Source organism: Pieris brassicae, chromosome 5 (genome assembly GCF_905147105.1).
Source record: "Pieris brassicae chromosome 5, ilPieBrab1.1, whole genome shotgun sequence".
Taxonomy (NCBI): Eukaryota; Metazoa; Arthropoda; class Insecta; order Lepidoptera; family Pieridae; genus Pieris; species Pieris brassicae.
Window position 1 is genome coordinate 10,285,101 of NC_059669.1, and position 27,794 is coordinate 10,312,894.

The following is a 27,794-nucleotide window of genomic DNA, read 5'->3' on the forward strand; positions in this document are numbered from 1 at the left end:
AATGGAAGCTATAGACCGAACAATGTGGGCAGGTATTACTAGCAGCATAAGTAATCGAAATCCGTATTCCGTACCCGTATCCGTAATCCGCAGCATATATTAACGCAGTATGAACTTAATAAAACCTATGGTGATAATAGTTTTGTCTTTAATATATTGCCAGGTTTGGTGAGAAATTGGCCCACCTTCCTTCGGGAACTCGAGCCTTCTGGTCTCTTGCCAAAGCTGTCCAAGGGAATTTCTGTCAGCCCTCTATTCCACCACTGCATAGGGAGGATGACTCACTGGCCCATACTGCAAAAGAGAAGGCCGATCTTCTAGGCTGTCTCTTTGCGTCGAACTCAACTTTGGATGATCAAGGGAAGGAACCACCGACATTATTGCGGTGTGATACTACGATGCCTGAAGTTATATTCCGGCAACGTGCTATCCGTAAACATTTATTTTCCCTGGACATCCATAAGTTGAGCGGGCCTGATGGCATCCCCCCAATTGTGCTGCGTACTTGTGCTCCTGAGTTGGCTCCGGTCCTAACGCGCCTTTTCCGGTTTCTGTACTCCCTCAACACTGTTCCGACTTGCTGGAAGACAGCTTTGATACATCCGATCCCTAAAAAAGGCGATCTCTCTGATCCGTCCAACTATCGCCCAATCGCAATAACCTCCTTGTTCTCCAAAATAATGGAATCCATTATTAACGGCCAGCTCTTGAAGTATCTAGAGGGCAGCCAGCTGATTAGCGATTCTCAGTACGGCTTTCGTCGTGGTCGCTCAGCTGGTGACCTCCTTGTATACCTTACACATAGGTGGGCAGAGGCAATTGAGTCCAAGTGGGAGGCGCTGGCGGTAAGTTTGGACATAGCGAAAGCCTTCGATCGGGTGTGGCACAAAGCACTGCTCTCGAAGCTGCCAGCCTATGGGCTCCCCGAGACATTATGCAACTGGATTTCCACCTTTCTCGCTAATCGGAGCATTAAGGTCGTCAACGACGGAGCATGCTCCGACCTTAAACCCGTCAATTCTGGTGTCCCACAAGGCTGTGTCCTATCCCCGACCCTGTTTATTCTGCATATTAATGATATGTTGCAACTTAGCAACCTTCATTGCTATGCGGACGACAGCACTGGGGATACTTTTTACACAGGCCGGGCAGGTATTTCTCGGGCTGTTGTTGATGAGTGCCGGAACAAACTTGTGTCTGTAGTCGAAACTCTTTTACGTGGAGTCTCGGGCTGGGGTAGACTAAATCTAGTCCAATTTAACCCCAAGAAGACACAAGTCTGCGCTTTTTCCTCTAAAAAAACTCCCTTTGTCGCTACTCCCTCTTTGAAGGCACTCTCCTTAAAGCCTCAGCTAACATCGGAATATTGGGCGTTGACATATCGAATAACGTCCAGTTTCGCGGTCATTTGGAAGGGAAGGCTAAATTAGCCTCCAAAAAGCTTGGTGTGCTCAGCAAGGCGAGACAGTACTTCACTCCGGGCCACCGCTTGCAACTCTATAAAGCGCAAATTCGGCCCCACATGGAATACTGTTCTCACCTCTGGGCGGGAGCTCCCCAGTACCAGCTCCTTCCACTTGACCGTATTCAACGAAGAGCGGTTCGAATCATCGACGACGACCAATCACTTTCCGTGCGGCTTGATCCTTTGGCGTTGCGTAGAGATGTTGGGTCCCTCTGCATCTTCTACCGCATTTACCATGGGGAGTGTTCAGAAGAGTTGTTCGGTCTAATACCCGCAGCTGAGTTTCATTATCGGACGTCAAGGCAAAATACAAAATACCATCCGTATCACCTCGACGTCCGTCGTTCCACAACTGAGCGTTTTCTAAGGCAGTTTTTACCGCGCACCACCACTATGTGGAACCAGCTGCCCACTGAAGTATTTCCGAACCAATTCGACTTAGGGTCCTTCAAGAAAAGAGCGTACCAATTCTTGAAAGGCCGGCAACGCACTTGCGAGCCTTCTGGCAATGTGAGTGTCCATGGGCGGCGGTATCGCTTTACATCAGGTGAGCCTCTTGCCCGTTTGCCTGCTATTAAATAAAAATAAAAAAATATATTATCTTTTTGACACAAATTCTTGTAGAATATTGTAATATAATACTTCTTGTACGTAACCAATGCATGAAGTATTTTAATTGGATAACCTGTAATAACAATGAATTCGTACTATAAAATAAATATCATGTCTTATTACTTATTTTTGCGTTTATAGTGATCGTATTTTTATCTCATAATTATTTACTAAGTAATAAAATTTGTTAAGGAAACCAACATGCCTTAGACCCACAAAGTCAACAGTGTATCTCAGGTAGGCTGTATATATATATTTTTTTTATTTTTTTTTTATTGGAGCACTTGCAAATAATAATAAAAACATAAAATAGATACAGAAATGTGAGGACCAGCCCTAAAACAAAGGTTTTCACGCTATCTAAAACGTATAATGTATGTTCGTTCAAAAAATTTCTTATAAAAAACAGTATTTACCATTTAAATTACGACTTGAGTCCAAAGGTAATTAAAACACCATCAAAAAATTCCCGTGTTTGTCTATCTCGTTAGTAATTTGATCTACACATGTTCACAGGTGACACACCCAAGCGTTCAATTTATATTGGAACCCTGTATATTGGCATAGATGAACTTTGTTAAGGTTTTGAATTAACCTACGCGAATGCTCTATCACGTTAACTTATTCTCCAATGAATATCTATTGTGAAATATTATTTTTATTGATAAAAAGGATGAGGGTAGGGAGAAAACGAGAGGCACCGGCGGTGATTGCCGTGTTTTCGACACATTTAAAGACATACATTGTATCTGGTGTGATGTATAATTTTGAATTATTGCGGAAATAACTGTGTTGAGGGGTATGTTTTTTCTAATTATTATTTTAAGATTTGGTTTTATTTTGTTGTGAAGCTATCTGAAATGTTTAGCTTTGGGAAACGCCCACAAATTTAGATGTTCATTATTGAATGATCAATTAACAAATTTGTTTATGTGGTCAACGTTACCACATATAATAGGTTTGGTAGGATAAACCAAAATCCTCCTGGCGTCCACATTTATTTAGTTAAGGTAATAATAAGATTTAGTTTAATATATTTTAGTTTTGTATTTTTCTAGTTTAAGGTTCCTTTTATAAATATCCTAATCTGTGGTAATTTGTTTTATTTAATGTTAAAAACCCATAACAGGTTCCATTGCCAACCTCCTTGCAAAACGGAGCATGTTCCGACCTTAAACCCGTGAATGCTGGGGTCCCACAAGGCTGTGTTCTATCCCCGACCCTGTTTCTTCTGCATATCAATGACATATTGCAACTTAGCAACATTCATTGCTATGCGGACGACAGCACTGGGGATACTCTTTACACTGGCCGGGCAGGTATTTCTCGGGCAGTTGTCGATGAGTACCGGAACAAACTTGTGTCTGAAGTCGAAACTCTACTACGTGGAGTCTCGGACTGGGGTAGACTAAACCTAGTCCAATTTAACCCCAAGAAGACACAAGTTTGCGCGTTTTCCGCGAAAAAAATAGCCTTTTTCGCTACTCCTCTTTTCGAAAACACTCTTCTTGAAGCCACAGCTAGCATCGGAATACTTGGCGTTGACATATCGAACGACGTTCAGTTTCGCGGTCATTTGGAGGGAAAGGCTAAATTAGCCTCCAAAAAGCTTGGTGTGCTCAGCAAGGCGAGACGGTACTTCACTCCGGGCCACCGCTTGCAACTCTATAAAGCGCAAATACGGCCCCACATGGAATACTGTTCTCACCTCTGGGCGGGGGCTCCCCAGTACCAGCTCCTTCCACTTGACCGTATCCAACGAAGAGCGGTTCGAATCGTCGATGACCAATCCCTCTCCGAGCGGCTCGATCCTTTGGCGTTGCGTAGAGATGTGGGGTCACTCTGCATCTTCTACCGCATTTACCATGGAGAGTGTTCAGAGGAGTTATTCGGATTAATACCTGCAGCTGAGTTTCATCATCGGACGTCGAGGCAGAATACAAAATTCCACCCGTATCACCTCGACGTCCGCCGTTCCACGACTGAGCGTTTTTCAAGGCAATTTTTGCCGCGCACCACCGCTATGTGGAACCAGCTGCCCACTGAAGTATTTCCGAACCAATTCGACTCAGGGTCCTTCAAGAAAAGAGCGTACAAATTCTTAAAAGGCCGGCAACGCACTCGCGAGCCCTCTGGCATTGAGAGTGTCCATGGGCGGCGGTATCACTTAACATCAGGTGAGCCTCCTGCCCGTTTGCCCCCTATTTTATAAAAAAAAAAAAAAAATACGAGTGCGCGGTATTATGTAAGGCTGGCCTCTGTTCTAATAAAAATGAGATAATTTCCAGATGTAATAAAAAAACATACATACATATTGCAGTATTTTTGTAAAAAAGAAAACAGAAATAAATTTACTTGATACAGATAAGAAAAATATCAGGCCAAAAGTAGCTTTATCTTTAGCATAGTGATTTTCAGCTCGTACTAATACTTTCTATTACCATGAATATACATAAATCGAATCGAACGACCAGTCACTTTCCATGCGACTTGATCCCCTGGCGTTGCGTAGAGATGTGGGAACTATCTGCATCTTATACCGAATTTACCATGTAGAGTATTCAGAGGAATTGTTCGGACCTGCAGCTGAATTGCATTATTTCATACATCAAGGCAGAATATAAAATACCAACTGTATCACCTCGACGTCAGTCGTTCTACAACTGAGTGTTTCTCAATTCGACTCCTTCTTTCTTACTCCTTCAAGAAAAGAGCATAACAATTCTTACAAGGTCCGCAATGCACTTGCAGACCTTCTGGCAATGTGAGTGTCCATCGGCAGCGTTTGTTAAGTTTCCGTATTACATCAAAAAAATACATTCGATACCAAGCTAGTCCTCTCAAGAATAATTTTATATACACAAATGTCTGTTTCAGAGCCAGCATAAACCCCAGCACCCCGATGTCGGAAGTGGTGGAGTGGTACACCAGTGCCAATGCAGTATTTTTAGCACACCTTACAAAGGAGATTAAGGATACTGATAGTAGCACAATTTGGAGGTAACAATATTATTATACTAAAATCGTCAACTGCGTCTGATAGTGCGATTTTCATTTGTTAAATTTACTCTAATATTCCTAGCGAATGATTAACAAAACGAAACTCAAGCCTATATACGATGAAACGTTTCAATAGATTGTGATTAGACCATGAACAATTCGTAATATCAAAAAGCTATCGTAAAAAAATGTACACGTAGAATTTACGATACAGCCAGTGTTTAAAACTTAATTGAAATGTATGCATTGTTAGAATAGTGAGTATAATATTCCCTAATATAACCTTTTAATTTTAAAATAAATTAAAATTCGATTAGAATACCTGTAGTATATACCCTATATATGAAAAACGTAAAAATTCGTTTAAGCTATCAAAGTTCGTAATAAAATCTTAGACCTCATTTGCTTAAATTGTCCTGTAATAATATAATAGACAGACACATAACCTACCGTTAATGTTCTGACATTATCAGCCGTTATTCATTCCCAAGGCCCAAGAATCTTCCAAATGATGTCTGCAAAAACAACCTAGGAGTTCAGGCACCTACCTCTCCTTCGAATTCTTCGTGAATATTACAGAATAAATACGTCTTATCCTGAGCTTAATATATTCGGTAGTGGGCTGATCAATTAAAAAAAAGCGTTGTAAGCATTATTATTAAGTGCCTATCTGATGCCTAATCCCCTGTTTCAGTAGTAATTATCTGCTTAACAATAAGCAAAAAAGTAGGTAGAAAAATCTAAAATTGGAAGTGTAATTTTTTATTGTATTTTTATTTTTGTAACATTTATGTTTGTTATGTATTTTAGAAAAGAAAGCATATATATTATGTGGTGATTATAAATAACATAAATAAATATAAACCCCAACCGCAGCAAAACATTATGACACATTGAGATTTGAACATCCCTAAACAGGAAACTGCTATAACAAGAAATTTCTGCAATAAGAAATTTAAATGGTTTATCATGCCTAAAAACCATATCCGAGTCAGTCATTATATTTAATTATTACTTTATGTAATAACTAAAATATTGTGGCAATTCTCAGAGAAATGACCTGATAACAGTATCAGTATCCATTACCTTGTTTGTTGAAATAGTTTTCCAATAAACGCTTGTGAAACTTTAGTCATTCTTTCACGCCCCTAGTTCCCCATCTTTGTAATCTTATTCACATTTACGATGTGATGAGCTCAGTAAATTGTTTCAGTGTCTAATAAATGCATTTTTAAATAGTAGAGTGTTATTTCATTTAACGTTTTTAAACCCGCATAACTTGAGTTTAGATTATACTTAACAAACAAAACATTAACGCTTAGGGTTCTTCAAAAATTCTACCTTCTACTCTACACCTTAGTCGAAATATATGGCTTTTCGTTACCACTTAATAAAATAATAAAATAAATAAATCAGTAGCTCTACAAGCTTTTTAGGTCTGGGCCTAAAATTTCTGCATCTGTTTCATGATCATTTGTCAATTAAATAGGCAAGTAGGTGATCAGCCTCCTGTGTATGACACACATCGTCGAATGTTTGGGTCTAAGGCAACCAGGTTTCTTCACGATGTTTTACTTCACCGTTCGAGCGAATGTTCAATGCGCACATAGAAAGTCCATTGGTGTGGGTAGTCAAACCTACGACCTTAGGCATGAGGGATAAGATCACTTTATATTAATAAATTATGTTTATTTAATAATTTCGTTTACTATAATAATAGTTGAATTTGAAAAATTGCATGATGACAATGTCAAGCATATATCGGAGTCTACATTGACCAAACGAAATATCATTAAGGGTTGACATTTTAATTATATATAGTTATTGAAATGGTTAAGTATTTAGGTTAATTAATGTCGATAGTACAACCCTTGATTATTATAATTAAGTGCAAATAGGTCGCATGCAATGAGTCGTGTTGACATTCTTGTCATTAGTGTCAAGTTACTTTTGATTGATGTTTCCATTAGTTTATGGACAGTGATACTTATTATCACTGTCCATAAACAGTTATCGAAGCTTAGAATTAGCTTTAGCTAATATCCGATATAACGAAGATCCAAATAGAATTAATCCTCTAACAAAGTTTAACGTGTAATAAATTATCAATTATTTCAAAATACCTAAGCTATCGCACAGTTAATTATTCCTCTTAAACAAGGATCGTGTTGAGCCATGACTCAATGATTTTCATTGAGTCATTACTTTTCGCTAGTATGGATGAGAAATGTCACACAGATTGGTTAAATTAATTTTTTTATGAGCAAACCAATAAAATTGATGAATACGTGTGAATGACTCAAACGCGTAACTATACTATAGTGACTCTCTGACTTATATTGGACCATAGTAAGTATCTTTAAGAACGAACATATATTATATATTATAATTTTTATAAATAAAAGCGCACAGCGTCAGTCCAAAAAGACTTTTGTCCAAAATGCTTTTGTAGCGACGCCTACAATGCACCGCTAAAATCACTGCGTTAAAACTTGATACAACTTCTAAACCTTACCAGTAGGTCTAGTAGTCCAGTAGGCTTGATCCTTCCTTTACCTGCTTTGTTTAACAGTTTTTAGGTGGTTAGTTTTAAAGAAAAGTTTATGCAATTTACCCAAAACATATTAATCCATTTTTATAATTAAAATATCATCATTACTATGTAGGTTATGTATATTGAAAATACTGTGTATATATATCTTATAAATAGATGTATGACAATACTATTGTGTTACACTCGTACTGTTTATAAGCAGAAATATTTTAGAGTTAGTGAAAATAGTTTTCTTTAAAAAAAACAAATAACACATGGGTTACCAAATTAATTACTTTGATACCAAGCTATTGCCGACACCGACACGACAATATTAATATACTATTTTCTTCTATTTTGAGTATTATCTGGGCAATTACCTGAATCCCTACTAAGTTAAGGCTTTTAATAATAGCATTGATTATAGATATTTAGTGGGCTTCAAGAACCTCCTTCGAAGTATAGAGTGTAAGGGTATAGCATCAGTTCTTGGGATTAACTACTTCGCACGAGGCTATCTTCAGGGCCGAGCTCATGAGAGGTAAGGTTCTAGTACTTCTAACTTATTATCCGCTATTTTATTTGTTGAAACTACAGTACACATATTATGTAGTTTATTATTACATAGATATTAATAATTGATTAAATGTATTCTTAAACGTTTTGATAATACAGTTTTTTCAACCATTTAAACCACCCACTACTAGCACCGTAATAGAAACAATTGATACATTTTTGTATGGACAACTAAGCACTCACTGAGCTTATACTGTCAAAGATTGAAATCGTTTTATACTTGACGAAACTCTCGTAAATAATAATTATTTGTTTATTTAGGCAGACAATCATTCTTATTCCTATTGTGCTAATTAAAATTCAATTACTAGATTACATTAACAACAACACATGACCGCAACAAAACCACTCACACAGAGAATTTTCAGTCCACTGCCACGTCAAGGCTATCTAGTCTTCTATCTGCCAGTACCACCAGGGTGCTGGTAGGATTCCCACGACCACAGGGAGAATTATGAAATATAGGGCATCACTATTGCTTTAATTTTTTAAGAATTTACAGACTACCGACGCAGGTATTGTGTGGTAGCCAATATCATACTCGTTGCGCAACGCAATCAGAGCGCCCTTTTTAAAAACATCAAACTATGCCCATGATGAAGCTTTCATATCAAGTAGAAGATTTGGCCTGTTGATTGCGGATTTCAGTTTCCATGTAAAGTTCAGTTTCCAAGTTTCAAAATAAATACCAGTTGTATACATCTGTGAATAATGTTTAATGTGAACGGGACTCGTTTCGATTCGAAAACTTCTATGATCTATAAATGATAATACATTTTCGTCCAAAAAAGATTATATATTGAAAATAGAACCATTTTTGTCATTGTAGGTCTTATGATTTATTTTAAATATCCTCTGTTAAATATCCGTTTACAACTCTCCCTCTACAGGAGAAAACCAGTTAATGCTGTTAAATTACAACGTATATAACAAGAGATGCTGAAAGTGGATTTATTATTATTGTAAAATTCACCAATTGTCTTAAAATCTTTTATGTATATTAAACATTTTAATGTTATACATTTAGATGATTTTATTAGGTATATAGCTCACATGGTGTTAGGCCGTGATCTCTTGGACAATACGCTAAATTTGGTGCCATCATTGATTCCTCTACACAAGGATATAAAGGAAGATAGTCCAGAATACAAAGTATTAGAAAAAAAGTAAGTAAACGTACTTAAATTTTATTTAATTTTAAATATATAAAATTTTACGCTATGTTCAAGTTTTGAGAAGACAAGGGAAGATCAGTATTGTCATCTTTCAAAGGTATTTGTTACAGATCTGATAATATAATTTGTTATTTTGCCATGACTCATTAAATATATCTATACTACCTAACAACTCGCCTCTGTGGTTTAGTGCGTAAAGCACTAGGCTGTGTCTTGTGCTGTTGTCCTCGACCCCTTAATATTTCGCCCACACAGGAGGCTTACTGATCTATCATGGGCGTGTAAAAATTCAATTCAATTAATTAAATTCAAAACGGCGTCACGACTTGTCCTAATTTTATACTTTCCCGTCATAAGCCGAGTGCGCAATATTCAAATCCAAACGATTTATTTCCCGGTATCCAGCACTGTCAGTATCAAATAAAAACAAGTACCTGACAAAACAAACCTCCCGAGGTGAGAAAAGGCGTTATAAAAACATAGCTAGCACGTGGAAAACGGCTCCAGCTTTCTGTAAAAACTAATTAACAAGTGATGTGAGCAAATTGGATTTTACAATTAAAATGTCGTTAGGTGACCAAACGAGTTATGACTGCGAGGTATTTTTATACAGCAGTGTGTATTTTAAATATTTATTTTCGTAATCATAGAACTAAAATAATTATATATAGCAATAACAATTATACTAAACATATAGCCAAATGGAATACACAACGGTTCAAACATTTACAACAAAAAAAAAATCATTAAAATTATATATTCAAATACATTAAACTAATAATGTATGATTATGTGAAAGTGATATTTACGTGAAAGTAGAATGTACTCATAACAGCATCTCATTTTAAATATTAAAAATAAATTATATATAGCAATAACAATTATACTAAATATATAGCCAAATGGAATACACAACGGTTCAAATATTTACATCAAATAAAAATCATCAAAATTATATATTCAAATTCTAATAATAATGTATGATGATGTGAAAGGGATATTTACGTGAAAGTAGAATATACTCATCACAGTATCTCATTTGAAATATTATAGATTTTTTTTAAGAACTTAATGAAAATTTATGAAACTGAACTACATGGTTTAACCATGTTATTGCCATGGTCATCGAAGTACTGATCTTACCATTAATCCAACTGAAATCATTAAATCCACACATTTTCACATTCATAATGTTGTATTAGATTAGCTGTTCGAAGCCGGTACTGAATTAATGTGTTTACGTTCCGAGCGTTTACGAAATAAAATACGAGATGGAAAACTCGTATGAATTGAAAATGTTACATAAAACTGCAATTTTCAACTGCAAGGCTCCAATACTTTTATAGTTATAAATTGCCTCATGTGTATCCTAATGTCGTGACCCGATTATACAATTACTTCTCAGCGTGAAGTGTGTAGCCAATTGGGTCACGGATGGACACATATCAGCTTCATTGATTATTTTCATATAAATAGGGGCCTTTTAGCAGGACTACGTACGGATTTTTTGGCGATTCTTCTCCTAATCATTTTTCTTCAAAATGTTTAATTTACATATCGAACAAGTGTTCTGTTAAAGTCGTCTGCTTAATATTGGTATTAATAACTAAAGGTGATCAAGACTGCGTCTAGAAAAATAAAATGTATTCCTCGTACATAGAATCGTATTTTTAACACGACGCAAAAAGTGTGTTAACTTTATGTGTATAATTAATTCAAAAAATGGTAACGCCATGGATATCCAACTACATAGAAGTTATAGATCGCTGTCTTGTAATGCTGTCAAGGTTAAGATGATTAAAGGCAAAGGTGTCTTTATAGCGTGGGCGAGTGAGACCATAAGTTTCACAAGAATTATAAATAAATTAAGTAACACAATGTTCTTATTATATGACATTTGCAATTTCTATATCTAACCGATCTAAATGTACCACTTTCTTTACAAATAAACGATTTATTTAAATATATATCTTTGAGTGTATGTATTGCATCGTAAAATATGGTCCGATTTTGATGCGGTTAGAAACATAATGATAATTGAAAGTTTTAATCAAATTTTCTGGTAGCACTTTAGCAAGAGCTTTAACGTTGTCGAGTCACTTAAAGTTTATATTTATTGTTTTCAGGAATCAACAAATAGTTGATAATAAACATCAACCGGGCAGCGTACCGGATGCGATCGAGTATTTCGACCAAACGGCAACTTTATTGGGCAAGTTGAGAGCGGTTCAGAAGCAACTAAGAGAATATATAAGGTAATTGAAAACGTTATAGATAGACCGCGTAGGGGCTGATAAAATGAAAAGGAAAAGCCACATAGAAATTACCGCGCAGGTTTTGTTGGGGATATCTTAACCCGAGCAGAGTGACTTAAGTCAAATCACATACATTGTATCCTTGTAATCACATCATGTATTGTTTGACTTACATACAATGGATAAATATTTACGAATACACCCCTCATTAGATTTAATAAAAAGAGATCTTAAAAATAAATAAATTAGTGGCGTAAAACTTTTCAGGTTTGGATCTCGGATTTTTGTATCTGTTTCATGAGCGAATAATAGGCATGTGATCAGCGTCCTGTGCCTGTCACACGTCGATGTCGGTTTAAGGCAAGCCGGTTTCCTCATGATGTTTGCCTTAACCGTTCAAGCGAATGTTAAATGCACACATAGAAAGAATGTCCATTGGTGCACAGCCGGAGAGCGAACCTACGACCCCAGGGATGACAGTCGCACGCTAAAGCACTGCTCAAAACTACTCAAAAACAATGTCTTATTCCATACAATAAATAACGCTCTGTTAATTTTACGTACTAATACAATAAATCACAATTATTTATTCAATTTAAAGGAACTTTTTTTCTAAAAAAAGTAACGTACTGGACCTATCATATGTTTGATAATAGCTATAGATTAAAACAGACATTATATAAGGATATATAGGACATTATATGAGGATAGGTAAGGACCTACCACAACGTGTGGAATTTACGTCATTATTATTTGCATTCGCGTGCCACATGGATTTTACGTATTTAATGTATGCAATTATTACGTTACATAGTAATGGAATTCACTTGACAATGTATTCACGCGTCACGCTTGCGACGCAACGGTTGTTTGCATAATGGGTACTAAGAAATCAATATTTTCACTTATACGTATATTCATACATAATAAATACTGTATTATCTACTAATACTACTTCTCAATAACTCTTTGTTTTGTGTTTAACAATGAAAAATGGATTTCTGCCTCCGATTTTTTTTTATATTTAATAGGACGGCAAACGGGCACGAGGCTCACCTTATTTTAAGTGATGTCACCCATGGACACTTACATTGCAGAAGTCACGCAAGTACGTTACTGGCCTTTCCAGAATTGGTACGCTCTTTTTTTGAAGGACCCTAAAAAGAATTAGTTCGGAAATTTTACAGTGGGCAGTTCGTTAATGAATGTAATGCTTTGCTTACCAGTGAGAACAATAATTGTTTCTTTGGGAATCAAACCCGTATAATAAGCGCGTAACTTCAATATAATAAGATTATGAGAAACTTAAAGAAGCCTAAGTCATAAAAGAATATTACTAATGAATCTTAAATAAAACATTTATCATTATAATATTTATTTATTTACGCCATCTCTTTATTGTCTTCAGATTTTAATTTAATAGCATCGTGCTTTGGGCAAGATTCGCTGGGGGTAATTGTAATGTGTCAATTTGGGGAGTTGAGATACAATCAATGACGCGCGTGACTGTGGCCTATTTTTTGTGTTTACTAATCAAAATTGATGTTTTTTTATTGATAACCAAGCCATGAATCTCTGACAGATGTTTTTCATTTTCAGAGATGGCGTGAACGAAAACTTACGCGAGGCGAGGCAAAGTGAGGCTGTGTGCGCAGCCATACTTGTATTGGTGTGTGTGATATCTCCTATCATCATAGTCCTTGTTCGGAATGCTGTTAATACAATACAGGTAATACATTTTTAATTACTTAAAAATATGTTTACGGGATTCCATCTGATTCATATTATTTTGAATTTCATATGAATTTAAGACGTTGTTAATGCGTTATTATATATTTTTCAGTACTCATCAAAAGAACATCATATCGTCTAGGTTTTTTATTATTATTATTATTAAGCCTTTATTGCTGACACCCAGTATAATACATTAACACTTATTTAAGTTACATAAAAAAAACTTAATTCTAATACATAAATAAAACTTAATACAGCACTTGACCCGTTTTGGGTAATCAGCGTGTCCTGTGACACATAGGCCTCTTCCAGCTGCTTCCATTATTTTCTAATCTTAGCTCTTCTTGTCCAAGTTATGCCTCCTATTCTCTTTATATAGTCTCGATATTGTCCATATCTTATTCGTTGTGCGAGGAAAGCCACAGCTCTGGGGTCACTGGTACTATCTATTGCAATTCTTGTTAGGGCACGAAAATTATACACACAGTATCCGTAATAAAGAAATATATTCACTGTTTAAGTTGGAAGTGATATGTCTGCTTCCTACCACGAAACAAATTGGAATTAAACAGAAATGACCTGGAGCAGAGTGAGGTAAAGACAATTTGGCGCCTCGACAAGATGGCGGCTCGATCGCTCATTCAAATGACAGGAAATAGTCAATACAATGATTAATTTTTGCAATATTACTCAAATAAATCAACATGCCCTCTCAAAAATTAATTCTTGTACAATTCAAATGCCTAAACAGAACTATATAACTTCCAAGCGAGTCTGGGAAAATACAAAAATAATGATCCAACATTTGTTTCTCGGATAAGGGAAAACCCAGAAAAACCTTATCAGATCATTTCATCATCTTAAATTCGATACATTATAATTATCAGAACACAATGAGTATAACAGAATAATTAAATTAATAACAAATAATAGCCAACTCATTAAATATTATTATTGTAAACCCATGTTTCTCCTCATTTCATGAAACGTAACTGCTGGTAATGGTTTTGTTAACGCATCTGCAAGTTGTTGACATGTGGGAATGTAATTTAGCTTTATTACATTTGTCTCTATTTGTTCCCTAGAAAAATGATATTTAATATCTATATGTTTTGTCCGCTTATGATTAGTCGGATTATTTGCTATGCTTATACAGCTGTTATTGTCTTCATATATAACAATAGGAGTGGATATATCAATATGAATACTCCTTGCCAAAGATTTAAGCCATAAAGCCTCTCTAACGGCTTCATATAAGGCCATATACTCAGCCTCTGTGGAGGAGGTTGCTACTGACAATTGTTTCTTTGTTGTCCAGGTTATTGAACAATGTTCAAACATTTTAAATATATACCCGGTTGTACTCTTTCTATCATTTACATACTTACCTCCCCAATCGGAGTCCACATACCCAGTTAAGATGTTATTATATTCACACCTTTTATAACATAATTTAAAATCAGTTGTGCCTTTTAAATATCTAAGCACTCTTTTGAGGCATTGCCACAATTCTTTATTGTTTTTATTTGTGTACCTGCTTAATTTATTAACGCTAGTGCTTAAGTCAGGTCGAGTACATAACATTATATACATTAGACAACCAATTAAATTGCGACATGGAGCAGTGTAATTTTCTTCTGAGTTTAGTGCTTCATAATTGAGTTTACTATCCATAGGAGTAGTTGCAGGTTTGCAATCCTGCATGCAAAATTTATTTAAAACTGTTTGTTGTTGTTAATATAAGCACTTTGATCTAGCATTATCATATCATCGCAAAGAGTTATTTTAATTCCAAGAAATAATTTAATTTCATGTAAATCTGATTCAAATTTACTCATTAAATATATTTTAAAACTGTTTATTGTATTTACATTAGCACTCACTATTACCAAATCATCAACATAAAGTACCACATATATATTTTTCTGTATATCTCCTTTATTTAGTATATAAATACATCTATCTACTGATGAATTCTGAAAACCCTCCCGACTAAGAGACTGTTCAAAAATTTCAATCCAGCATCTAGCAGCGTGCTTTAGCCCATATAATGCTTTATTTAATTTACACACATAACCATTTTTGCAAGACACCCCTTCTGGAACTTTCATATATATTTCTTCCTGTAGTACCCCATTAAGAAATGCAGTTTTTACGTCCATGTGATGTACAAGTAAATTATATTGATTAGCAAAAGCAATAATAAATCTAAAACTAGCTATTCTTGCAACAGGTGCAAAAGTCTCATTATAGTCTATGAGATATTCCTGGCTAAAACCCCCAACAACGAGTCTAGACTTATAGCGTAAAGGCTTTCCGAATTCATCATTTTTTATATTAAAAATCCATTTGCAATCTATAATATTTTTGTTATCTGGCCGTGAATTGCCTTGAAGAATTTAATTCTTCTTTAATTGCACCTTCCCAATGAGCTCTATCGTCTCGTGTTTTAATCTCTTGAAACGAATTTGGTATTTTACACAAAATTGAACTAGCACACATAAGGTTATCATCAATTTCTTTATAAGAAATAGGGGGATGACTTTTAAGCCTATCACTCCTACGTGGTTCAATACAACTGGTTGTGTCCTCATTATTTACGACCACTGAAAGATCATCAGAATGTGCATTTGGTTGTTCAAATTCGACGATGTCATGGTTAGTTTTGCGAATTTTCTGAGGAACTTCATAATCATCAGATTTACAGGTATCTTTTATATCTGTCAGTATTTTGAGACTTCATTGACTTTGAAATGTTGTCAATGTTAACATTATCATGAAAATTTACTATATTCTCTTCAGGTCGCAATGCAGGCCTGGATTGAAGAAAATTTGTCTCATCTACTATGACATCTCTGACAATAATAAATTTTTCGCATTCAGGATTCCAAACTTTATAACCGTTTGGTTCGTATCCCACAAGAATACCTTTCCATGACTTAACATCGAATTTTGTCTTATAAGTTACATAAGACAAAATTCATGCACATAAACTGTTGAACCAAAAACTTTTAAATATTTTATTTGTGGTTTTTTGTTATGCCACATTTCAAATGGTTTTTTGGATAATTTTAAAGCATTTGTCGGGGTTAAATTAATCAAATACACAGCAGTTAAAACAGCTTCACCCCAAAATAATTTTGAAAGATTTGCACCATTTATCATACAACGAGCTTTCTCAGTTATAGTTCTTACCATTCGCTCCGAAACACCATTTAATTGTGGCATTCTTGGAATAGTTAAATGATAAGTTATTCCTTTTTCAACACAATATTTTTTCATTTCAGTAGATGAATATTCTCCACCGTTATCGCAATATAAATAAACTAGTTTTAAATTAAACTTCGCTTCGCTTTTTGACACAAAATCTTTGAAAACAGAGAACACATCTGATTTATGTTTTAATAGATACACAACACAGTAGTGAGTATATTGGTCAACAAAGAAAACAAAATAGTTTTTGTTATTTATTGTTGAAGGAGTGATAGGACTACAAACGTCGGTGTGGACAATATATAACGGTCGTTCAATATAACTTTTGTCCTTGCTCTGATTAAATACCATTTAATCTCCCTACTCTGTTTCCCATAAATACAAGATTCGCATAAATTGTCATTTGTTATCACTTTGTCAAATTAATTAATGTCAAAAATCATTTTATTATTTTTTAATAGCAGAAACTTATTTTTTAATTATGTGCCCTAGGCGCTGATGCCATAAATCGTAATTATTACATGTAACATTACATGCCTGGGAAACAGGGCAGCTCACATTTAAATAAATTATTAATTGACTTACCTCTCATAATTGTTTTACCTTGCTTACATATGCGGGTACCTCTGTGATCAAATATGACAGTAGCTCTAGCCTGTTGCAACTTCGAAACAGATAGCAAGTTGTAGGGCGCCTCGGGGCAGAAAAGAACGTCTTCTAGTGTTCCTCGAAACCCATATTGCTGCTGACATGTAGTGTTCCTTTTTTCTTAGCTAAAATATATTCACCGCTTTTAGCAACTGAAATTTTTATAGGAATAGGCAAATCAATCAAATAACTAAACAAATCTTCCCTGTTTATAATATGGTCAGATAGATGCTCCCGAGTCCAATAAAAATGTTATTTGGCTTGCGGTTGCACCTGAATTGTAGTCACCAGCCATGAAAGAAAACCAGACGCGTCAGCTGATGATGTGGATGGCTGATTAATATCAACTTCAACTGTCTGCACTGTTCTCGGCCTATCCGTAGTTTTTTTATGATTTATTCGCTTAAAATAATAACAGTCATTTTTCACATGTCCTTTGCGGCCACAAAGAAAACATTTTATAAAATTTGACTTCTCTTTTGCTTTATGATCCCTTTGAAAATGGTTATTGGGTGTATGATTTTCAAATTTTCATTTTCTAAACTGACCCTTATTTTCAGTAGAAACTTGCAGTACTTTAACACTTGTGTCATTATATTCGTTCTTTAATTTGACCTCATGGTCAAGGAGTCTTGTTTTAACAAATGCTAAAGTCAAAATATCTTCCGATAAAGTTTCAATGGCAGTTATAACACCGTCATATGTTGCGGGTAGGGTTAAAAGTAAGTGGCGACTTTGTCGGTTTCTTCGAGTTTAGCGCCAGCCGCGAGTAATTCCGTGATTAAATCATCAAACAGAGAAAAATGTTTTATCAAACTAACATCACTTTGTAATTTCAAGCCCAACAACTTTTTCCTATATAATATAATATCCTTCGCCGTAATGTCTTCTTTTGCAAATCCAAGGTATGAATCGGATAAATATTCAACGATTATACTTTTTGCGATTCGGTTACTTTTTTCCCATGAGCTATCTCTGATAATTGGGTCACTCTCAATCACTTTCAACACATTTATTTCACTCAATAAGGCTCGTATTCTAAATTTCCAAACGCAGTATTTCTCGCCGTCAAACGGTTTTATATTACGTTTTAATTTTGAATCCATTTTTATAATCACACTGGTGACGGGTATTATTTAATTTCAGAATATATTTCACAATGATATTTTTGCGCACACTGGGCCCATAACCTGTTGTAATTCTTGTTAGGGCACGAAAATTATACACACAGTATCCGTAATAAAGAAATATATTGACTGTTTAACTTAGAAGTGATATCTCTGCTTCCTACCACGATACAAATTGGAATAAAACAGAAATGACCTGGAGCAGAGTGAGGTAAAGACAATTTGGCACCTCGACAAGATGGCGGCTCGATCACTCATTCAAATGACAGGAAATAGTCAACACAATGATTAATTTTTGCAATCTTACACAAATAAATCAACACTATCAACCAGGCGCTAATCTTAAAAAATAAGATTTTTATTCTTAATTAGATGTAGAAACTTTATTTCTTTTCTTCTTTAGTTATGTGAATTTACAGATTTTCAATCAATTCATTACCAAAAAAGCGAAAGCATAAACTCACTTTGACAAGACAATTGGTATCATTTATACCCTAGTTTTTAAATGCATTCCCAGCACGGTGATTCTGTTAACCGATTTCGCTTGCAATATCACTCTGAAATTTGTTGAAGACGCGTAATCGACCAAACACTGCCCTGGGTGAAGTGAGCTCGCAATTATAATTGTTTATTTATATTACAAAATACGGGAACAGCGGCTATTATTTCGTGTCGTTCAAGGCTGTGCCAATCCAATACACGCTTCTTGGTGATGTAAAGTAAACCAAATAAGATTTTGGAAATTGGAAGATCACGTGCCGAAAAAGAATTATATGAAAATGGTACAAAATTATAAAGCTAAGTACAGACCAGAAGATTAGGAGCTGTATTGTGTTGTATCTCTTCCGTATATACTAATATAATATACACTTAGATCTAGCACGTTTCTCTCACATTGTTGCATCATCAGCAATTGTAAAAATTAAGAAAACAGAAGAGCAATAATTTCATCAGGATTACTTTAATTTAGGAAAAAAATACGTATTCCTTCAATTGTAGTTTTAAGTATTTATACTGTGTTATTATTGTATATTTTATCCATATATTTATATATTTTATTCATATATATATATATATATATGAATAATATATATATATATTTATAAATGTCATCGGAAGATAACAATTCGCAAGTTTTTCCGCAACAATCACTAAATTTCTTAGCCATTGGTTAACGCTTACTTATTATTTTACGCGTGAGTTCGGTAAATTTATGAATTTGCGAAAATATGAACGTTGAATAATACAATCCGTTATACACATATCATATATATGTCGCAGCCAACTAGCTTAATCAGCAAAATAGCTAGGCAAATTACTTGGATTAATGACGTTTCATAATTGCCTAGCCTGTCAACTGTTCATTTAATTTTAATTCCACTTTATGCCACCCTCAAACTCGAAACGAAATCCTTCACACTGTCAATATGGCGTCGGCAAACTACAACTTTGATGGTGTCGTCCAAAGTATCATAAAAAAAACAAGAAGCACAATGGAAGAGTGTACTGACAATAACAATGTAAATTTGACTTAAGCAATTTAATTTTAAAATAAATATATTTTATGTCATATGTTTCATCTTTTTTATTTCTGCCAAATAATGACTTTATCGTATGAATGGCCCAAGCATTCAAGCATTAAGCCAGCCGGCTTATTAAATGTTGTAACAAACGCTCGGCTGAATATCTTTCAGGCCGTTCGTGCCCTTTAGTTAAACGGTTAGCCTGTTAATTGAACGGCTGTGATATATATATATATATATATATATATATATATATATATATATATATATATATATATATATATATATATATATATATATATATCTTTAATAGTTATAAATATTTCAGTGACTACGCTCACACCTAGTTATTTACGGTAAAGGCCTCTTCTGAGGACTCCAGTTTTGAATGAACTTGCGGTTTGCGGTTTTATCGTAATAAACGTTATCAGTGACGTAGAGTCATTCAACTTATATCCAAGAAGTAGACGCGTGCGCCATTCATGACGTTAAGTTTTAACCAAGAAAATACATGTTCCTTCAAAGTTAATTCATTAATTTCCCGGCATGTTCAAATGGGTTTATGTCACATTTATTATATGTTACTAGACAAGGGGTTACAATTAGGGTTGTAGGTATTTTTGTATGCTGTATCATAAAAAAACATCTAATATTATTTTAGAAAAAAAGCCGATTCTCAGACTTACTAAATATGCATAAAAACATTCATAAGCATCGGTCGAGCCGTTTCGGAGGAGTATGGGAATGAACATTGTGACACGAGAATTTTATATATATATATAGAGAGATAAGGTCGCTAAGGAAAATCGATTGGCTGAGAAGAGAATTTCATTATAAGGAAATATTGAAAAGAGATTACTTAATAGTATGTATAGTATTTATTGACTATCGACCGTAGTTGCCCACATGATTTCTTTGCAAATAAAATTTAAATCCAGATGAATAGTGACGCGGTTTATAGAGATATGCTATCTTACTACAAGTTACTATTACTTTCCGAACGGCTTGTTCCCTTGGCGTTGCGTAGAGATGCGTAGTCTCTCTTCATATACTACCGCATTTACCATGGAGAGTGTTCGTAGAAGTTGTTCGGATTCATACTTGCAGCTGAGTTTTATCATCGGATGTCAAGGCAGAAAATAAAAATACAATCCGTATCACCGCACCGAATCGTTCCACAGAGCGTTTCGTAAGGCAGTTTTTGCCACACGCCACCCCTATGTGGAATCAGCTGCCCACTGAATTATTTCCGAGCCAATTCGAATTCGAAGAAAAAAGCGTACCAGTTATTAAAAGGCCGACAACGCACTTGCGAGCCTTCTGGCAATGTGGGTATGGGCATATTACTTAAGATTAGTTTCCTCAGGACAAGAATTCGATAAAGCCTATGGAAGAAAAGTGCAACTGCTAATATTAACGGTCCATATATCTGTGATTTGTTTCTCCGACCACGTACGGCATTGTTTCTTGCTTATAGACTATATATTATATTCAACATTGCATAGATAAAATTATTACAATTTGTAAAATTAAAATAATGAGTTTTAATCTCCTAAAAGTATCCAGTTATTCTCGGTGAGATTTATGATAAACCATTTTTTCCAGGTATATGCTCGCAATTTATCAGAGAAGGCAACTGAACTAGAATATGAGAAGGAGTTGAGCGACTCTCTTCTCTATCAGATGCTGCCTGCTAGTGTCGCGAAACAGCTGAAGCAAACACAACAGGTATTCACTATCTTTTAATTAATTGTTTTTAAAGCTTCATTTTCTACTTGTAATCTAACAGATTTAAGTATATAATTAGATATAAATAATAAAATCACGAACACAAACAACCGTGTAATAATAGTAAAGTCTTTACATATTAAGAATATGCTTTTAATAAAGAGTTAAAATTAGCAAAATCAAATCAAGGTTCTGTCTTGGTTCGAACCTCTATACGGATACTCTTGGGATGTGCTTAGATTATCTACATTTAATATTCTTTTTCGCCATCTTTTTACTACTCCGATTACTGTCGTTGACATCCCGAGACAACAAGAGACTTCGTTTGCAAGCTATGAGCTGAACTATATTTTGAAATGTTAGACGCCTGACAAATTTTATACCGCTACATAAAAAAAATCTGTCGTGCTACAACCTTTTTAGGCCTGGGCTTCTTTTCATGATCATTTGTTGATCTAATAGGGAAGTAGGTGATCAGCCTTCTGTGTCAGACGCACGCCATCGACTTTTTGGGTTAAAGGCAGGCAGGCTTCCTCACGATGTTTTCCTTCACCGTTCCAGGGAATGTTAAATGCGCATGTAAAAAGAAAGTCCATTGGTTCACAGACCTACGGACCTATGGACCTACCTCAAAGATGAGAGTGGCACGCTGAAGCCACTAGTCCAACACTCCTCTTATACACAACAATTATCTAGTACAGTTTATATAATTTCAAATAAAAATGGTATTAAAGAACTTCTTAAACTGATTTTTAATTTTTTCAGGTCCCAGCTGAATTCTTCGCTTCGGTAACAGTATACTTCAATGATATTGTTGGTTTTACAGCAATTGCAGCTGTGTCGACGCCCTATCAGGTACATATGGTTCCGATTTCTAAGCTAAGTGGTGTGCATCTAAATTATCATCAAATATATACATATTAGAGGAGAACGAACTCATACTAACAAGTTTTTATAATCCAAACGAAGCCAGGCCTCAATTTTTTTTTTGTTTTGTTCGCGTTTGTTATGTATACCTACAAATGCTTGTCACATCAAATACCTCTATTTGATGTGCCAATTTATCAGTGTTGCGCTGGCAAGAAAATAAATAAACCAATTTAATATAACGATCCAAGTAGTTCAAACGGGTTTACTACGGGATTACATGTTAAGTGAACTCAACATATAATCAGCCAGAATACACCGTAGACCCAATTTGAAGTATTCCTTATATATTTCCTCATGTAAGTGAATTTTGTAATGTTCTTAATGAGTATAATTGAGCTCAATACATTTTCCTGTCTGCAACAGACTGTTGTTATCAACTTACTTTAGAACACTTTGTGGTAAAGGTATGGAAACAGGCATCTCTTACATCCAAAGTCTGTAATGTAGATATAACAGTAATGTATTTGAATGGCTGATTATATGTTAAGTGAACTCACTTATATAAGTTGATACATTGTATATTGTTTGATCAAAAAATTTCTTACAAATACGACTCACTCTTCTTTTTGAGCATTTCTTTTCTGCCTCGTAGTTGCATTAATATATTAATTCTACTCGTAGTAATATATTAATTCTAAAGAAATAATAATACAAATATTTTTTTTATTTTAGTTAACAATAAAATCTTTAATTCCAACACACAAATATACATTATTTTTATTTATTTTATCCTACTACTACTTATAAAAAAATAAAAAGTTTGGACTCTATCGCAGTGCACATTAGTTAAGTTTTACTAAGTATATTATTAGTGATGTACTTTTCCCTCAGTAGTATTTCCTTATTTTATTTTTCTAGGGATGCCTGGAAGAAATCGCTTGTCGAAGCAAGTTGCCTAATGTATCGTAACCTGTTTTTTTATTATATGTATAAGGTAACAAAGTGTAAATAAATAAATATATAATCTAAACTTACATTACTTTTTACAGGTGATTAGCTTTTTGAACTCTGTATACAAACTCTTCGATGAAAGAATTGAATGTTACGACGTGTACAAGATAGAAACAATTGGTGATTCGTACATGGTCGCATCTGGACTTCCCGTGAGAAATGGTATGTAAAGCTCAATGGGGCAACGGAAATTCACTAAATGGTAACAAATTTTTAATTAATAGTGTTTTTTCAGGCAACAGACACGCAACCGAAATAGCTAGTATGGCTTTAGAATTACTTGAAGCTACATCAATGTGCAGACTTCCTCACCGCCCTGATCAGGTAACTTAGGTAATAAATGTTGTTGCTTTTTGCTAATCAAAATTGTGCTTTACTGTTCTTGTACTGTACTTTGTAATTCGCCAAATAGTGATTATGATATATGTTGCATGTACAAGGTATATTTATTTTCTTTATGCTCCTATTGTTGTATCATTTGGCATGTTGTCGGATGTATTAAGAGCAATGTTGGCCTACTGGTTAGTTGGAACGGTGAAGGGAAACGTCGTGAGGAAACCGGTTTCCCTCAGCCCCAGAAAGTCGACGGCATAAATGGTCACGATACAGATATAGAAATCTGAGGCCCAGACCTAAAAAGGTTGTAAAAAAGTAAAACTGCAGGCAAGACACAGACGACTTTCTGCCTCGTATTAACGCCGTACGAGTTGGATTAATTCAACATTTCCTCAGCATCACTTTGATGACTGAAATTCTACCACGGTCTGATTCACAAGACATTTCCTTTTGTGAACTAGCAAACTGTGGAATATCCCTGGGATATACGACCTCGCAATTTTTAAAAGCAAGAATATACTCCTCCGTTTAGCAGTTACACAAAAAAGAAAGAAGAAAATCAAATAGGAATTCAATTCTAAAAAGTTGAATTATTTTTCAGATGTTATGTATGAGAAGCGGGATCCATACGGGTCCATGCGTCGCGGGTATTGTAGGAACCAAGATGCCAAGATATTGCCTGTTTGGAGACACCATCAACACTGCCAGTCGTATGGAAAGTACTGGCGAACGTGAGTTAAATTGATAATATAGCTGCTAAGGGCGAATGTATTGCATATTTAAAACAGCTAAACCGTTAAGGGTTGTATGGGTTGACCTTGTTAACGAAGTTATAATTATAACCCTTTTTCGTAAGACTGCGAAAGAAGGGTCTAAATCAATATTTATTAAAATTACCTGTAAAATACATAATGGCGCGTTGTCATTCACATATATACATAATTATAATGCTGTCTAGTCTTAACCGGTTCTAACCAGAAATAATAAAAGCCTTTTATTTTTACCTCACATTTAAATTAATTTATATTTCTACCATCTCATTTATTACTTGACCTTGTAGGCGTACCCTTTTTTTGCCAAAGGCCTCCGCAAAATCCCGCCATTTGTGTCTGCACTGTACCACTCTCTGTCGTGTACCACCCCTATTTCCTTAATCTGGTCTATCCACCTTCTAAATTGTCTTTCTCTTTTGCGTCTATTGTACTTTGGGCACCACTTTAATACTTTGTTGTTCATCTTTTCTGTTCCTCATGCCACGTGCTCCGCCCATTTCGCCTTAAATAAACATATTTTTATTATTCCATTTGCTACCTTAGAAATTCTTCTTGATGATGTATTCATTATTTTAGCAATTTTTCTTTTCTCTATACCGGTCCATCGATCTTTGACACACCTGTAATTTTGTATTCTTCACTTTAGCGGGCTCCCAAGTTATAAATCCATATGAAAATCACCGGTAGTTGAACCCGCGTACCAATTTGTACCGAACAGTCGTTCTGACTCAAGTCGTTCTAGTCGAAATTAGCAAAATATATATAAATATTATTTATATACCATTATAAATTTCCTGCTTGTAGGCCAAAGTGCAACGGTCATTATTTATTTATTCACAAAAACACACACATGACATGCACAATAGAGCTACTGTGAACACACTGCGTACATAAAACAATGTCGATGGTGTCAGGGACAGCTTTTAGAAGGCGCAATTTCTTTTTTAACGGGGATCTGTGCAACAGACTGGTTCTGGCCCTTATCGCAAACAACCTTAATCTTTACTGATGCACATATCCCCCAGGTACAAAGGAACCGAGTTCTTGACGAGCACATCGTTTGCTCACCACCCCCCAAGACTTTAAGTAGATAGTAAGCCAAATATAAGTTCCGCCTTGTTTCTATGTATGTTTCTTGCCTGGAGGAAAACAGGCAGGCACACTTGTAGTTAAAGCTCACCGCCACCCATGGACACTCACATTGCCAGAAGGCAAGTGCGTTGCCGGTTTAAGAATTGGTAGGATCATATAATAGATATAGAAAAAACTAAAGTCGAATTGGTCCGGAAATACTTCAGTGAGCAGCTGGTTTTATATAGTGTAAAAATAATTATTTTAATATACCATGACTTCACTCTGAACTTGGCAGTTCTACAGATCATTGAAGCTATCTAAGTATGTTTGATGTAATGTTACAGCAATGAAGATACAGATATCGGAAGACGTGAAGCGTGCTTTGGACAGAACAGGTCTTTTTGTTACAAGCCCGAGAGGAATGATAGAAGTGAAGGTAGTAGTTTATTCCACAAATAAATAACTACATTTAGTTTCGTCTTGTCCAGTGATAAGATTATTCAATTCGCCGAATTTAAGCATTACGCAATGAGGATAGTTATATAGAGGTTTTTCCCATTATAAATGTTATATTAGTTAATATGTATGTTATAGCAACTGTTGATTAAATTCTAATTTTATATTTTCACTAACACGTTCCAGCTGGCTGAGTAGTCATGCGTTGAAAGGTAAAACAATGCAGTAACTTGACGTATCAAACTATAACAGTAATGTTGTAAAACTTAACAATAAATGGCTGCTTCTTCAGGCCTCTCATTTTATTTACAGATCTATAAATGCATTTATAGATATAACTTTGGAGGTAAAAGTCCGCTTTGAATAAATAATACCTTAATTTTCTTTAAAGCACATATTTACGATACAATAAAGTACTACAATACGGCTTAAAAATAATTTGATAATGAAGGTGTATTTTGTCAGGGTAAAGGCGAAATGATGACACACTGGTTAGAAGGACGAACAGGGCCTTCACCTGCCCGTCCGACAGCATCCCTGGATTGCACGCCCAGCTTCCTCACCCGGATCCACTCCCATGGACGAGCCTCGCCACGCTACCAGCCTGACATACGATCTTAAATATTACTTTAATTATTGCGATGTTTACATATTCGATACTGCTTTCAAATTATTCAATTAACACTTGGCTGGAATCTATAACTAATTCTTATGATTAAATACAATTTCTGAATACCAACAATCAATATTGAAATCGAAATCGATTTCGAACTGTCAATAAAGCCTGCTCTATTAGCTTCATTACGCTAATACAATGAAATAATATTTTTTGTCTAGGAGGTTGAGATGTGACTTTTAACATAGAATATGTTATTTATCTAATATTATTAGATTAACTATTATATGTTTAGTAGTAGTATAGTAACCAGACGCATCGCATATTAAAAAAGAATTATACAGCTTTCGCCTTCGTAATAAAACTGTTATTTGATTGTGCTTCATGTTAATGGTAAAGAGATAAAAAAATAAAGTAAACCTATTTTAGTAAGGATATAATCATCCTGTTTTAATTTGAACGTCCCAACATAAATTAATATCTTGAATGTTATATAACCGTGTATTAAAGAAAAGTTTTATCTTGTAACTGCATAAGACTATGTATGCAGAAACAAATTTAGTCAGAATATGACAGTAATTTATTTTAATACAAATGTTTTTCTAGTAGTTCGTAAAGATGATTGGATTGGACATTGAAAATCTGATATAAATATGTTATTATATAAGTTAGATTATAAAATATAATACTTTGATGTGACAACATCGTTTTTCTTGAAAGCCTAATTAAAATATAAATTCAAGTACCACACTAGGACCGTTAGTCCTGGCTTCGATGTCTGGTGAATAATTATTACGAAGATTATGAGTCAAACACACGTTTAAGGCGTGTCGGTTTTCTCACGATGTTTCCTATCGCACGAGCAAATTTAATTGCATATGTTGATAGAAACGCAGCCGGGATTCGAACACTATTCTAAAGAAGTATGTATAATAAGTCAAATATAACTTCCTTCTAAATATTACATTATTGATTTACGTAGGATAATTTTTCATTAATTTTTCAGTCTATGACGCGATGAATGAATTATATTTTACTCATGAGTCAAATATGACGAATTGAAATGAAA

At 34.9% G+C, this 27,794-nt stretch overlaps 1 protein-coding gene across 1 annotated transcript in view; it reads left to right on the top strand.

The window, feature by feature from the left end:
• The window catches only part of LOC123710356 (receptor-type guanylate cyclase Gyc76C), a 35,889-nt gene extending 8,660 nt beyond the window's left edge, over positions 1 to 27,229 (top strand). Inside the window, exons 4-15 of the mRNA XM_045662187.1 lie at positions 4,955 to 5,077; positions 8,038 to 8,151; positions 9,227 to 9,352; positions 11,488 to 11,616; positions 13,216 to 13,345; positions 21,467 to 21,589; positions 22,355 to 22,444; positions 23,509 to 23,632; positions 23,706 to 23,794; positions 24,408 to 24,537; positions 25,998 to 26,089; positions 26,575 to 27,229. Coding sequence (XP_045518143.1) covers positions 4,955 to 5,077; positions 8,038 to 8,151; positions 9,227 to 9,352; positions 11,488 to 11,616; positions 13,216 to 13,345; positions 21,467 to 21,589; positions 22,355 to 22,444; positions 23,509 to 23,632; positions 23,706 to 23,794; positions 24,408 to 24,537; positions 25,998 to 26,089; positions 26,575 to 26,730 — 1,426 coding nt within the window. The 3' untranslated portion in view covers positions 26,731 to 27,229. The remainder of the gene's footprint in view (positions 1 to 4,954; positions 5,078 to 8,037; positions 8,152 to 9,226; positions 9,353 to 11,487; positions 11,617 to 13,215; positions 13,346 to 21,466; positions 21,590 to 22,354; positions 22,445 to 23,508; positions 23,633 to 23,705; positions 23,795 to 24,407; positions 24,538 to 25,997; positions 26,090 to 26,574) is intronic.
• Positions 27,230 to 27,794: the final 565 nt, after the last annotated feature.